Genomic DNA, 16,125 nt, shown 5'->3' with positions numbered 1-16,125 from the left:
TTTTTATGTGCCTTATTTTCGTAGTTCGTATTCATTTCATGTCATGTACACAAAGTTAAGTAGTCTTTTAGCTGTATGTAAAATAAGATTATGGCCCGATTTAACTGGTAAAACAGGTTCACGATTTCTTCGGTTTTAAAAGCAATAATTACACAATTTTGGTAATGCGTTAATTTGCTTCATGGTAAATAAAGCTATAGATGGATAACACTCAAAGCAAAGCATGTGATAGTTGTCCAACCCCCAAAAATACTGTTTGTAAAGGAAGAGAAGCTCTCTCCATGCCTGACATGTTTTCATCTATAAGCTCTTGACAGACAAAATAAAGAGTTATGTTGAGCTGAGATGCTAAGATAACTGGCTGCTGGCTTTAGCCTTATGTATGCGTGGTATCAATCTTCTCCCTAGAGATCATATTTAAATAAATAAAGTGTATTTTAGTTCTTGTCAGAAAACTGTAACAACTCTTGGCTATGCTGGATATCTTCTACATGCTTTAATAACAGTAAAGTAAAACTATACGAGCTCCAGGTGACTGAAGTGGTTCAAAGTGATAAAACTCCACCTTAATTTGTTTTTCTTGCTATGAAGGTAAACATAATTTCCTTTCAAATGCATGAACTGACCAACTTTATAATACCCAAACGCCAACAAGCGCTCCGTTCCGAACTGTTAGCGTCACTTTTTAGTGTCCCCTGCTTTGTGTTTTGAGCTTCTTGTGGCGTTTCGTTTATGCATCGCTTTTAGTTAAACTTTGCATGTGTTGTGAAGTTGGTAAATGTGTTTTGGCATAGTTGTGTTTTTATATTTGCATTGTTTTTGAAACTGCAGCGTGTTTCTCCTAATGGAAATGTTTTGGGCCGATGTAACATGTTTGCCTTTGTCGGCCGCCATACAATATGAAGGTAAAATCTTTAAACCTCCATGCATATAAACAGGCTTGGGGAATAACAGATAACATGTAACAGGATTACCTAATCAGGATACAAAAAAGTTATATACTTACAGTTATATAAAAACAATCTGATTACTGGTACATTTCTAAAAACTTGGGAAGTACTAGCCGGATCACAATACATTTTAAAATAAAGAACCTATATTCATTAACATTTACAGGTAACTAGTAATTGTAACAGGACACATTTCTAAAGTAACCCTCCCAACACTGTTGAACTACAGTGTGTGTCTGTTTGTCCTGCTTCACTCCCACATGTGTGACATGTGTGTTTCCAAGAGTTTGTTTATGTTCTCGATTGTGGGTGATGCTGTATATTGTTTTGTGTCACTGTGTGTTTGTAGATGTGAGGATGTGCATATCCACTCTTCCGTGCAATCCTCCTCCCTTGAGATGGGGGTTCTGCAGGTCAGCAGCATGATGACATCATCCAGCTGAGACCACCTGTGACATCATATCCTCAGCGCCTAGGGGCTTGATTCTCATTAAGCACTTAGCAATAATTATGTATGGTGTAATTAATGTGTGCGTACATGTGCAACGGATGTATGTTTACATTTCTTTTCAGATGTAATCAATTAACCAGAGGCAAAGGAGGAGTTTGTTATTTTTTGTCTAGTTTCCTTTTGTGCATACGTGTGTGTATGTGCGTGTGGCTGTCTAGGAGTGTGTGTGTGTGTGTGTGTGTGTGTGTGTGTGTGTGTGTTTGACTCCTGGCTGCCTCTTAGTTAAAATGACATTCAGGCCAAAGGGCTGAGCAAAAACATCCCCTCCAGTCAATCAAAATATCATCATCTGTGACAGCTTTGTCTGTCTCCTAATAGGTTCAAAAGACTATAGCCGTGTCCCCGGTGGGGCTGTACTGTAATTGCATTTTTGTGTAAGTTTGTGTGATTTGTGAAGTGTGAACTGATGTGTATTGTAACATATGGGCACACATACTAGTGTGTGAGGTTCAGAGATCTTGTTGCCCAACAAAATGTGTTTCATGAGTATCAGATGTATTAAAGGGGCCTCTCATACTGCCTGTGCTGCAGCACCTCTTTTCACCCTCTGTCTGAAACCAGAGCCCAGTCTGCTCTGATTGGTTAGCTGGCCGGCTCTGCTGTGATGAGTCAACCGCTTAACCTATCAGGTACAATGTGTTGAAGCGCTAGCCAATAGAAGCACGAGTGTTCCATAGTGATGTCACTATGTTCTGGAAGTAAACAAAGGAGTCCTATGGAGGTGTTTCAGGCAGGGGGGGGGGGGTGTGTGTGGGAGAGAAACTCCCTATTGAGGGAACACAGGGATTTTAGCCTTTACAATCCATGCATGAAAATCTCTATTATATAAAGGGAAAACTCCAAAAAGCATATTAAGGCCTCTTTAAATGCATATGTCATGCTGGAGCTGGAGTTGGAGTTGGTAGTCGATAATTTAGGTGTATGATTTATATCTCATTGAGCTCAGAGTTACCATTCCAGGAGGGGCTGTATCAAGTTTGAGTTAATATGGGAAATAACATGACAGTTAAGTAATAATGTAAGCAAAGCAAATAAAATTGAACATTTAAAAATAAGCAGAAATTGTACGGCATGAATGAAAAATAAAATATGTAGTCCCTGAATTTCAGAAGATTGAGAGAGGAAATGTGAAAATGAATTACAACATTTTAAGAAAGTAGATTCGATTAGTTTTGAGACGTAAGAGGTTTCTCATTTCATTGTTTTTACATGAACCGCTTGACCTGCTGTTTCTACTCGGCACACACTGCAGGAAATACAGCATTAAAGCAGGCGAGCACAAGCACAAAACACCACCCATAAATAAATGTACTTCATACAGTGCATAACATTCAGCTGTTTCTACTTAAACATGAGTGTGTTGTATAGATAAAACTGAATTCAATAACCCTGCCCACTTCAAAACAATTCTCTGCTTCTTTACCTTGATTCATTTTTACCATTAACAAATTAGCTCTGTGACGTTTGCCCAATAGAGTTTGGCTCATATTATTTATATAATAGTATGTCATTTATCTTCAGATTCAGAACAAGTACAGGTCAAAAGAGTCTTCAGATGAAGGTCTTGCAATATTCTACATTTTTCCCATTACATGAAAAGATCCCAAACCAACAATAACTTGTTCCCACTGACCCCAATAAGACGTTGAGACTGCATTTGAAAAAAATTACATTATTAGACAGCCTATCTATTTTACACTTTGCGTGTTGTGTCGGTTAGTGTGTTACTGTGTTACTTAAGTGTAAGTACGTTTTTACTTGCATAGTAGTTCACCATTACTTGCCAAAACAAGTTTGCTATGCTTTTGAATGAACTGCTATTAAGTTTGAGATGATGGGAATTGTTGGCATTGTTTGGAGCTGTGATTAGCTTCGGGTTAAATGAGAGCGGCCGGTTAGAAGTTAGCTAAAGTTAGCCAGCTAGCTTGTTAGATAGGTAGCTTACGTAAGCTAGCTTGTAAAGTAGCTAAAGTTAAATAACCAGGTAAATAGCTAATGCTCGTTTTCCAACTATATTGATAGCTAATGTTTGCTAGCAAGCTTGTTAGATAGATAGCAAATGTTGACTTGTTAGCTTGTTAGATAGTGAACGTACGCTAGTTAGCTAGCTAAAGAGCACACTCACAGGTTAATTGAGATTTGTTTTAATATATTTCCTAACTGTGGAGCTCAACAGAAAAAATCCTATGATCACATCTTCTGGGCTGATAACTGGAAACAGAAAGTCGAAGATAGAAAGTTAAATTTAAAAAGGTGTCAGTCCAGAGAGGATAACTCTATATAAGGACTCTGACTATTATTTGGGTTAAAGGAATACAAATACACTTATATGAACTTTGGAAGGGATTAAATGAATGATCAGCACATGCAATAGTAAAATAAAGAAACTGCTCCAATAGAAATAAATCCCTGCGCGCTGCGGGCTCAACGTACTGTATAAAGGATGAAGAGAGAGGGGAAGACGAGGCGTATTCGTACCACATCATTAATTAAGCCTAGCTCTGACTGTAATCTCCTTCAGGTTCAGCAGGTCACACAAACCTTCCCCCTTCCTCTCTGTGGACCACACTTATCTCCACCATCTACTGCAATAACACAGTCATTAAATCATATCTCAAAGAAATCTGCTTGTGTTACCTTCTATCACACACTGCTCAGGAATGGGGATCTGCTGCAAGATGTCTCTGCAGAACTCGCTGATCGCCTCCATATTGTCTCTTAGATGGATGAAGAGTGTGTCAGTTTCCTCCTCCTCGTTCTCCTTCTTTTTCTCATTGCTTTGACAGTTCTCCACCTCTTTGACATCAGGGATGAGCGTCGAGCTGTCCTCCCTCAGTTTGCTCTCAGCAGGCGGTGCTTCCTGGTTTTCTAAGAGTGAATTCACGTTTGTTTGTGAGAAGATGCAGTCTGCACTCGGCTCCAGGCCCTCGGCGTCCTCTCCGGTGTCGGAGGTGATGGAGCGCGAGCGCACAGCATGCAGGGCCAAGCTCTTTGACCTGAGAGGAAAAAACAGGAAATGTAAACTATCAACTACAGTGCCGAGCTGTGACTTTTATACCTAGGCAATTGTACGGTCATTTGACATTACTCTCTTGTTCAGTTACTGTAGCGGGCCCTCTGTGAATTTACAGCAGGACCACCACTCACCTCCTCTCTTCACAGTAACTCGAAGAGACGAGCTTCTTTCATTTAACCCTTCACATTCAAACAGAAACTGAATAGGCAGATTCAAAGGATTTATTTCTTTGGAAATGTTATTCTAAATACAATTAAATCAAGTTATTTTGGTCAAACTAATAAAAAATCGAAATAAAAACTATTTAAAAAATATATATTAGAGAGGGCCTAGAGGGCACTGACGGTTCGCCACTGATCAACTAAATTAAAAGTCTAAACTAATTTGGTCTGCTTCCTGTTTTTGGTTTTTGACACTATTCAGACGCTTTGGCATTCAAGAGGACATTGTTGACGATAATTTAGTAAACCTAAGAAAACCATATAAAACAGTAAAATGCCTGGATTTCAGTGCATGGCAGGTGTATTGTTTGCATTAGCTTTACTTTGTTAAAGATACTGATCTTTTGTAAACAGTGTGTGCCTTTCTTACATAAGGTAGATTGTAAGGTAGCAACCTTAGCTGGTAGACACTAGTTGAGGTTAGTAGGTACATTTTTAGATACTTTAAATTGAGCATGGCAGGCAAATTACTCACCTACATACAAACCATAGACTAACTGTAATACCTCCCGAACCGTAACCAATTTAAGAATAATAAATAAAATAAATAGGGCAATAATAATTTACAAGTAATTAAATAATAGACATTCTATAAAGGCTGAATTAAAAAATAAATAAATAATAAAAATAATAATAATAATATAGTTAAATAAATAAAATAATATAATGAATTGTATACGTTTATATATTTAGTTTAATTAAAGGTAGGGTAGGTAAGTTTCAGAAACCGGCTCGAGTGCACTAAAATTTGAAAGTACACAGTCGAAAAGAATCCGCCCCTTCCTTCAGACTTCCTTACAGAGCACCTCCTCCAACACACATGAACGCGCACATGACGTCAGCAGACTGGTGAAAGTGGCTGCCTGTTGCTGGCGAGTCATTGAAGTACTGCTGCAATGCACGCCCAATGAGGGCACGAGATACATTTGTGCGTGCACGAGATGGAAGGCTGACAGACAGGGCGGCAATCCAATCCGTTTAGCCGGCCCGGCTAAACGGATTGGATTACTTTTACAGTACTACGGCTTCCACAGATGACATTTTTTTATGGATTTTTTGTCAAAGCACTTAAGATATTCATTGCTATCGGGATGTTAAGAGCATTCCATGGAATATAACAAAAAGTGTATCTCGAGCTGGTTTCTGAAACTTACCTACCCCACCTTTAAGTTTAAAGTAAAAAGAAAATTGTAGGCTTGGCCATATTTCCATTTGACCAGGTTACCCAGTGACAGTGATAAAAATACTTTCCTTCACTCAAGATATAAGTATATTACGGGCTGTAAAGCTACGTATTAACCGACCTGTTGAATCTCATTTCTCTGCGCTCCTCCCTGACGGCCTGGCTCAGGCTGTAGCGTCGCTGCGGGGCGGGAGAGTCCTCCGCCTCCTCCTCTCCCACCTCCTCCCCCATCTTATCCTCAAAGGCCTGGATCTTCAGCTGCAGCCGCTGCTCTGACCCCCGTCCTCCCCCTGCAAGAGAGGCAAAGGGAGACATCTCGTCCAGCCTGTAAAACACACACACAGAGACTATAAGGCGAAGGGTTGCATGTGTTGGGCATGTGAGAACAGACACATTTGGATGGACTTCAGTAGCCTTATTATTCACCTCTCCCCCCTTTTCTCCCCTTCTGGCCCTCTCACGGTGACTGGCTCTATTCCTGGGTCTCTCACCCCATGCGTCCCCCTTTTCCTGGCAAAATCTCACCTCTTTGGCTTTGTTTTTCCCCCTATCTTTTCTTTCTCTCCCAAACCAAACAAATGATTCCCTCTTGCACGATGTGTTGCTATTTCCCCCCCCCTTTATAACTTCATTAAACACTCCACTTGTTTTCTGAAAGAGGAATTCCAACTGCCTACGTTTGTTGTTTTTCCTCCCTCTTCACCCCCCTGCTCTTTCCCTAATAAACCATCCTGCTTCTCTCGACCCCTCTATCGTTTTTCCAGAAGACCCCAAGCAAAGTCTCTGGAAGCCTCCAATCATGCACATCATGTTCTCGTTTCGGGTAATGCTTTGCGTGTCGTTCCCACACTGCAGCCAGATGAATCCCAGTAAACTTATGAACATTAACACACATTCAGATGTTGAGCATGCACACTGCATTTAAAGCACTTTTTTATAACTTCCATTTGTTGTAAATATGGCAGTAACATGAACAAAGTCATCGGAGGTCAGACTTAGACATAAGGCAATCCACATTTCTTTAAGTCTTAGAACAAAAAATTGAATACATGTGTTGGCTCAGTATGTGTATCCTCTTGGCTTTGTGCAACTTTCGACTACTCTCTGTGGCATGCTGATAAACACAGCACTTTAGTTTCAAATAGGAATCAGTATTGAAATATATTTTGTTAAACTTGTGTTACTATCATGTTTGATCCAGATTCAATTGTACAGCAGGCGTACTTAGATTTTTGTTTTGAATTCACAAATTCAGCTAATTGAGCGTGCCCAGAAATCCATACATACAACAAATTGGGATAATTTATTATTCGCTTTCTTGACTTGTTAGAAGAGAAGGTGATTACCTCTCTAATGCCTGTAGGTTACATCTGGAGCTACAGCAGGCTTTCTTTATTGAAGCATTTAAAGAGGCCTTTGGGGTTTCCCTTCTCCTGTAGTGTGTTATATAGGTTTCTGTGCATGTAAATGGTCAGTAAACAATAAAATCCCCCCCCCCCCCCCCCTGCCTGAAACGCCTCCATAGAGAGCCACAGTGACGCATCCTAAAACCCGGAAGTAAGTTAGCATTTTACCACTTCCGGTTCCTTCGACAAAAACCAATGCAATGCAAAATAGCTCGAAATAAGGTCTGTGGTTGACACAAATTGAAGAGACAAAAATGATAAAAGTAGGGTAGACATGTGGATATTATCCGGCTGAACAAAACGTGATCTGTCTCTTCAATTTGTGTCAACCGCAGACCTTATTTCGAGCTATTTTCCAAAATCCTATGGAGAAATTGCATTGGTTTTTGTCGAAGGAACCGGAAGGAGTTTACTTCGGGGTTTTAGGACGCGTCACTGTGGCACTCTATAGGACTCCTTTGTTTACTTCTGGAACATAGTGACATCTCTAACACTTGCATTTCTATTGACTAGTGCTCCAACACATTGCACGTGTTAGGCTAAGGGGCTGGACATGCCTAAGTGGTTGACCAATCACATCAGAGTCGGCCAGCTAACCAATCAGAGCAGACCGGGCTCTGGTTTCAGACAGAGGGTGAAAAGAGTTGCTGCAGCACAGGCAGTATGAGAAAAATAAAGAGCTTTCTGAACATTAAAGCATGGAGACATGTCACAATAGAGACATAAAATACTAATATGAACCTGAAAATGAGCAGAATATGTCCTCTTTAAGACCTGAGCACTTCTCCCACCACTGCCTGTGAATGTGCGTGACTAACCTGCAGTGCGTGGCCGTGCTCTCCTCCAGTCTCCTCCCTAGCAGGCGAGCTATAGCGGTGAAGGAGTTGCTCATCCTGTAGATGTCTTTCCCGCAGCCGCCCAGTAAACACGGGTAGCGGTCTGTCAGCGCTCTGATCTCCAGCAGCAGTGTGTGGTGAAAGCTGTGGTCCATGCTGCCCAGACAGGACACCAGGTACACCAACGAGCCATGAGCGTGAGCCTGGAGAGAGGAGGCAGCACAGGGAGGAAGATAACATATTCAATGACATTTTATTTATATCGACAAATATCAGAAATTACACATTTTTCACAGGGGACTTTGTACAGTTGAATTAATGACAGGGTAAAAAATATAGCTAAAATACAACATCCAATTTATGTGTAATGTGAATGTTTAAAAAAATAAAATCAACTAAAACAAAATATAATACAAATAAAAAAGCCCTGGAGAATGGTCAAGGCAATAAAACAAATAAAATACAGTACCATAAAACAAAATATAAGACCCAGGATATTGCTCAATGCAAGCCTGAGCCAGCCCTAATAATAAAGCTTTGTTTGTCCACGATTAAAACTATACAAAGATATGAGAACATCTCTAAAGAATAAAAAGGAGTTTTATTGTTTACAAAACATTTGGTTTAGTGTTTATTTCTATTGTTGTGGGTTGCTTCTCAGTGTACTGAAAATGACTACAAATGAGGCAAGCTTTAAAAGTATTGTTTCACTACATGTCTTTTCGTGAAAGAGAAATGCATTTTATCTAATTTGCTACACATCATTTTCATTTTCAAGCAGTTTGGGGTGTTTTTGTGAAGTCTTTTGTTTCTAAATCTTGACAAACAATTATAACTACAAACACATGCTCTCTGCAAGAAAATATAGGGAGGCTGTGGCTCAGTGGGCTGAACTTAGTGTGCTGAACTTTGAATCAGGGGATAGCAAGTTCGAGTCCCACTACAGCAGTGGTTCTCAAACTTTTTCTGTCAGGCTTTTTTTTTTCTCCAAAGGGGGGCTTTGGAGAAGAAAAAAAAGTCGGGCCCCCCCAACACAAATAGTCAGGCTCAGTGGCGGAGCCAGAGATTTATTTTGGGGGTACTGTGGGGTAGCTTGACGTTTCATGGAGGGTGCTCAAACATTTAGGGTTTTCCATTAATGTACCGGGCGCTACAGTGGAACTTTCTACTGCAACACTCCCCACGCATATACACAATGTACCCGCGACTGTTACAATGAAGGCTCGATAATCAGCTCACGGCATATAGGTGTAAGCAGGGGTAAAGTGCTATTTTTATAGGTGGTGTGTGGACCTCACATAGGGGGGTCCGGGGGCAAGCTCCCCCAGGAAGATTTATTTTTAAATATTGAAGTTAAATGCATCAATCTGGTGCACTTTGAGAGCAAAATGAAGAGATCTATGGATACCTCTCTCAACACAGAACTGTAAACAGATTTATTATTTCTTTATAGATATTTTACAAATCACCCTTTTAAACTGTATTCTTGTTTTACTGTCATATAGTATTTCATACCTGTTTTTAATTTATTCTCTTATTTTTGTATAACTATAATGATCATATAAACGTGTGCCTCGGAAATAATTGTTTACATTAATAGTGACCAAAACGTCTGAGACCCACTGAGAGAGTCCTTTAGCTCACTGAGTCTCTCAGTCTGACAGGAGAGGACTCTCCTCCACCTTGTTGTTGAAAAAACTCCTTATATCCGTTAGCGTAGCTCGCTAGTACCAGAAGCTAACATCAACGATCTCCGGTACCGGTGCGCTCTCTCTCTCTCGCTCGCGCACGCACACAAAATGGCTCGTTCCACACACACACAGAGCCGAGCTTTAATGAAACACAGAGACCCAGACGTAATAGTACTGGATCATATATATATTTTTTTAATAACCACTTTTCCTCCTGGTCTCTCGCGCCCCCCCTGTCATGCCTCTGCGCCCCCCTGGGGGCCCCCCACTTTGAGAACCACTGCACTACAGTCAGCATGTCGTTGTGTCCCTGGGTAAGACACTTGATCCCAAATTGCTCCTGTGGGGATTGCCCACAGTACTGAATGTATGTAAGTTGCATTGGATAAAAGCGTCTAACAAATGACATGTAATGTAAAAAATATGAACTTCTTATTTTTCCACAATGCTCCCCATTACTTTCCCATCGTTCTTTGTACACACATACAGAACATTTCAACATCCTCAAAACACTTTTTGTTCTAGGAGTATTCAATATGCTCACCTTCGACACAGAAAAATACTTTGCTAGGTTTAACCGACTAATATCTATGGTATTTCTTAAGGAAGGCGCAAACTTTTCTTTATTATTTTCAACGATTTAAAGGTTTTTCTGTCGAATGCAAAGCTACAGTGCAACAAACTATACTTAAAGCCAAGGTAGGGTAGGTAAGAATGGAGAAACCAGCTCGAGTGCGCTAGAATTTGAAAGTACGCAGCCAAAAAGAATCAGCCCCTTCCTTCAGACTTCCTTACAGAGCCCCTCCTCCAACACACACGAACGCGCACATGACCAATGAGGGCACGAGATAAGTTTGTGCACAGATGGAAGGCTGACAGGCAGGTAGGCCATCCAGTTATTTTAGTTGGGCCGGCTCAGATGATTGGTCGTGCTTTTTACAGTGCTACGGCTTCCACAGATCATATTTTTTAATGTATTTATTGTCAAAGCACTATATATATATATTCATTGCTATCGGGATGTTAAGAGCATTCCATGGAATATAACAAAAAGTGTTTCTGAAGTGAATTACATACCATACCTTTAAGACATCAAAGGAAATACAAAATAAACAAAAAACAAGGAATGTGATAAATGATAAATGTTTAGGCCTAACAAGTTATGCTTATAATGCATACAGTTACATTTATTCAAAATATTATCATACAAACATACTAGTTGGGATTCATGTTTACTTAACATATTTAAGTAAATACACCATATTTATTTAATTCCAACCTTTGTAATGAACAATGTATTTGTCTCTGTTGTCCACGTTTATAAAGCCCACATAAACAACACCATAAGAACACATGGGGTGAAGTATCTAGATGTCTCATAGAAGTCGGCTGTATTGAGAATTGTAATTAATGACGTCTCCCTGTCTCATTGCAGTCTCTTTGTGTATATGTATATTTGTAAATCAACAGGTAAAGCAGATTGATAATAAAAGCAATAATAATTAATAATAATGATAATTATTGCAGATTATAGATTATAAATAAATCATTTAGGGACAAGGGGGTGAGATTAAATAAATGATACTTCTTCTCACTCCTTTTCGAACACTAGATGTGGGACTGTTTATGTTGCTAATGTTGTTGTGTTGTTGTTGTTGTTGTTGTAAATATCTTTTTTTTGTTTTGATTTCTCTTACATGACTATGCACTGCAACATTTTTTTTGTTTTGTAATTATTTATTTTACTGGTTCGAAATTAAATGTATCAATCAATCAATCAAAATATTTTCCTAAATCCTGATGAATCCTCCTTCCCTTCTTTCCTTAACCCCAACACGCTTTTGCCCTAGAGTTAAGGAACAGTGGTTTGGAAAAGACATAGGACTTGATTTCGACCACTGATTGACGAAGGGTCCGAAAGACAGACGGAGAAAACCTGTGTTTACAGAGATTGATCACTGGTATTCATGGAAGAGAAGAATGCAGATACTGCACAGTGTGGGAATGTTTTACAAGCATTCTCAGTAGGGTGCTATTTGTACACTAGCTCAAACTACTAGAAAAAGTAAAACCGTAGCTAAATGCTAATAGGTATTTAGGAGTTTGTTAACCTGCAGTTCAAAATGCTTTACTGGGATTTGCAATACTTCTGCACACAGTTAAAGGTGGGGTAGGTAATTCACTTCAGAAACACTTCTTGTTATATTCCATGGAATGCTCTTAACATCCCGATAGCAATGAATATATTAAATGCTTTGACAATAAATACATTAAAACAATTCATCTGTGGAAGCTGTGGCGCTGTAAAAAGCACGACCAATCATTTTAGTCAAACTTATCTCGTGCCCTCATTGGTCATGTGCGCGTTCGTGTGTGTTGGAGGAGGGGCTCTGTAAGGAAGTCTGGAGGAAGGGGCAGATTGTTTTCGGTTACGTACTTTCAAATTCGAGTGCACTCGAGCTGGTTTCTCCATTCTTACCTATCCTACCGTTAATGCTTTGATTGTGTTTTCAAGGAATAGTTTCTATACTTCCAAACATTACAACATCAGCACAAATGGCAAGATTTAGTGTTTAAAAGTGAGACAGTTCACAGAAATGCTAATGAAAGCCAGCTTGGTCAAATTAAGCCTTAATCATCACACTATTTAATTATCTGGAGAAAGCACTTGGCTAACATTTGATGTCCTAAACACGTAACTGTTTTTTTCTTGCACAATAACAGGAAGTTTAAAAGAACCAAGAACTGTTGTTTTTAATAATGACGTTTAATAATGTCCAAATAATTATCGTTGAGTAACAGATATTCCAAGAAAGTGCCAAATCTGACAGGATGGATACGGATCTGGAAAGATGAATCAGTTATTTCCGTCTCATGTGTCCACAAAGACACACTTTGGCCCGTTCACTTCCATCACTTCATTATCATTACTGCATCGACACAGGAAGCCAATCTTTTCTGGCGGTAGAGATATTTGTTAAAACACTTCCCTTAAGCGATGCATGATACTGAGTTGTTTTAAGAGTTAAAAAGAAAAGAAAACACAGCAACGGTCCAGAATGAGGACAAATCACCAACCTGCTTTATTTTATTGCTAACATTGATATCTGCTTCCTTTGGAGCTGCAGTCTGGCACACTGACAATCCCCATGGAGATACTGCTGTGTGTTTCGTTCGGGTAAATGATTCCTCCCTTGATATTTCTCTATCTGAACGGAGTAATTTAAGATCTGGAGCAAAGTGCTGTACATCAAAAGTGATATTCCCGTAGTACAACAACATCAAACTTTCCTTATCAAAACTAAATGTTGAATATGACTTGAGTACTTTAATACCACATGGCAATAAGAAAGAGTCATTAGATTTGGTTAATGACTGACTGAAGGGTTACTTTTACCAGTTAAAACATGTAATGAGGAACCTAATTGAAAGTGAAAACCATAAAGCAGATTCAGTTTACAAAGAAAAAATACAATCTGATCCTTTTACAACAAACACTATATCAGGGGTGTCAAACTCAAGGCCCGGGGGCTTCATTTGATGTGGCCCCACAAGAGCTTGCAAAGAATATAATATGTTTATTATACGGTTACATGCCGATTTAGAGAAGCACGTTGCCCATAAACTACATGTCCCACAATGCATCTCAAATGTGACTTTTTTTCTCAGAATGCGAAAACATTTCTTCAAAATGTGCCTTTTTTCTTAGAATGTGTCTTTTTCTCCGAATCTGACTTACTTTTCAAAATGTTAATTTTTTTTCAAAATGTCACTTTTTTTTTTTTTTTTTGGTTTTTCTTTTTTTAAATTATTTTCTGACATTCTCACTGAAGAGACTTGCAATTATTGGCCCTAGACTTCATGCTTTCAGACGTAGTTAATTGTGAAGTTATTACCCTATCCGATAATCATCCAATGCAGGGGCATTTTTTTATATATATTAAATATTTATATATGTATTTTTTATATAGTCTTATATATAAAACCGACCCTTTGAGTGCAACCATGATGCTAATGTGGCCCGAGATGAAATTGAGTTTGACACCCCTGCACTATATGCTCTTTTGAGTTTTTTTTACTAACATCAACAATCCTGCTTGTAATCCACCAATTGTTAGCCATGTAACTTTTTTGTATCCTGATTACGTTATCGCAACATGTAATCTATTACTCCCCAAGCCTGTTCATAATGTATATTCTACTATTACAACTTCTGTCTCAACAGTAAAATGTTTTACTCAAAGTTACATTGGTGAGTTATACCTTATTTTGTGTTAAAAAGTATTGTTTTGGCAGGAGTTCGATTATGATCTTGGTCAGCAGCATCTTTTGAAATCCCCTGCATAGACTGAATATCCTGTTCCTCTTCTCTGCCAGTCGTTCCCAAACTTTCTGGCTTGTATTTTCAACCCCTTGCCAAGTCTTACATTTGTATGAGTTATGAGCAGAGAGAGTTATTTTTTACCTTCTCGACTTGTTATTTTGAAAAGGTTTCATACGGCTAAAGAGGTTAAACTAATGTAGATATATATCTTGGACGCTCTATTCTTTAAAAATAATTATTAAATAAATGATTTGTTACTTAATTTAAAGGCTTTTGACTGCCAAAAATATGGAGAGCCCATACTTTGTTTCTGTTAGTGTTTACTTCCTGTCTGTCTTCTTCTGTTGATTTCTCTGACGTTCAGCCCTCTGTCTTTTAACCTCGCTACTTCTCTTTTTATTTTCTTCACTGGGGACAGTTCAGCCATCATGAATTCAAGGTTGTTGTTTTTTTAAATTGACCGGGCCTCTTTCTGTGGATTGATATAGTATATGTATATGTATATGTGTATAGCATAGTCCCTTGATCAGAGCGGCCTCCTTAGCAACGGTCTGTGCTCCTGTTAGCAAGTATTACACATTTCTGGAAGGTTCAAATTGACCAATCAGAATCGAGTATTCAACTAAGCCATGTAATAATGAAAAAACAAGACCACCACAAACTACAGCTTTAAAAATGACCATAGAATTCAATCGATTTCTGAAACAGTATTAGGAAATCTTATGATCTTGTACTTTGTTTAACTTTTTGATATATGCTAATCTAACACAAAATCCTGAATCTTTTTTAGACTAACTCTCTCTTTAGGGGGTAAAGGAAGCCAGAAAGAGTGTTGTGCAATCCTGATACAATCAAGTTCAAATGTGTATGTGTGTGTGTGTGTGTGTGTGTGTGTGGCACAAAACAAGAATCCACAGGAGGTTCTCTCCACTGCCATCACCAGGAGGCCTTTGCGGAGGCATTTCCCAGAAAAAACACGGCTTATTTTCCAAATGGTTCCAACGTGAAGAAAGACAGGACACTGAGGCAATGGCATAACCAAGTGTGTGTGTGTGTGTGTGTGTGTGTGTGTGTGTATGTATGTGTGTGTGTGTCAGTGTGTGTGTGCGTGCGTGCGTGTTGGTTGGCAGGTCATTCACCAGGAATATTGAGGAGAAAAAGTTGACCCGGAGTAATACAAAAAAACCTCTGTTATGGTTTCGAGCTCCATTATATGTGTGTTTGTTACAGTCATGCCATGTTTCCCCCTTTACGTAAATGTTCACATGATTGTCTTTTGTTACGGTGTGCAGGAAGCAGGACCCAAATGCAGATTTAAGTGACAAAATAATTCCTTTATTTCAAGGCTACAATATTTCAGAGACAGAACCGAACACTCACCGCAGTTTACTCACAACACAAGACAAAATACACCCAGGACTAATCACATAAACACGAGACAGGTGAGGAGGGAGGAGAAAACACATCACTAAGCCACTAGGGTGGGTGGAGGGGGGTCAGGAGGACGGGACTGAACTGACCGCCCAGGGGCACGGCCGAGGACCAGGAAGGGGTCTCGGGCGGACGGCCCGGGGGTAAGGCAGAGGACCAGGAAGGGGTCTCGGGCGGACGGCCCGGGGGCAAGGCAGAGTCCAAAAAGGGGGACTCGGGCGGACGGGCCGGGGGCAAGGCAGAGGACCAGGAAGGGGTCTCGGGCGGACGGCCCGGGGGCAAGGCAGAGTCCAAAAAGGGGGACTCGGGCGGACGGCCCGGGGTAAGACAGAGTCCAAGGTGGGGACCATGGAGGGGCGAAGGCAGCGGCAGGAAGAGTCTGGGGGCGGGGCCCGAGGGCGAAGGCAACGGCAGGAAGAGTCAGTGGACCGGGCCCGAGGGCGATGACCGCGGCACTCAGGGGGCCGGGCTCGAGGACGAAGACCGCGGCTCTCAGGGAGCCGGGCTCGAGGGCGAAGACCGGACAGCTCCGGAGGCCGGGCAGGAGCCGGTGTCG

General features: G+C 40.2%; 1 protein-coding gene across 1 annotated transcript in view; it reads right to left on the bottom strand.

The window, feature by feature from the left end:
• Window positions 1–16,125, bottom strand: part of veph1 (ventricular zone expressed PH domain-containing 1) — a 101,869-nt gene that overhangs the window by 36,976 nt on the left and 48,768 nt on the right. Inside the window, exons 7-9 of the mRNA XM_034224567.1 lie at window positions 8,106–8,326; window positions 6,003–6,206; window positions 4,099–4,457 (exon numbers count right to left, since the gene is read on the bottom strand). Of these exons, the coding sequence (XP_034080458.1) occupies window positions 4,099–4,457; window positions 6,003–6,206; window positions 8,106–8,326 (784 nt within the window). The remainder of the gene's footprint in view (window positions 1–4,098; window positions 4,458–6,002; window positions 6,207–8,105; window positions 8,327–16,125) is intronic.

Source organism: Gymnodraco acuticeps, unplaced genomic scaffold (genome assembly GCF_902827175.1).
Source record: "Gymnodraco acuticeps unplaced genomic scaffold, fGymAcu1.1, whole genome shotgun sequence".
NCBI lineage: Eukaryota > Metazoa > Chordata > Actinopteri > Perciformes > Bathydraconidae > Gymnodraco > Gymnodraco acuticeps.
The sequence above is the reverse complement of the archived record's forward strand: the minus strand, read 5'-3'. Positions and strand labels throughout refer to the sequence as shown.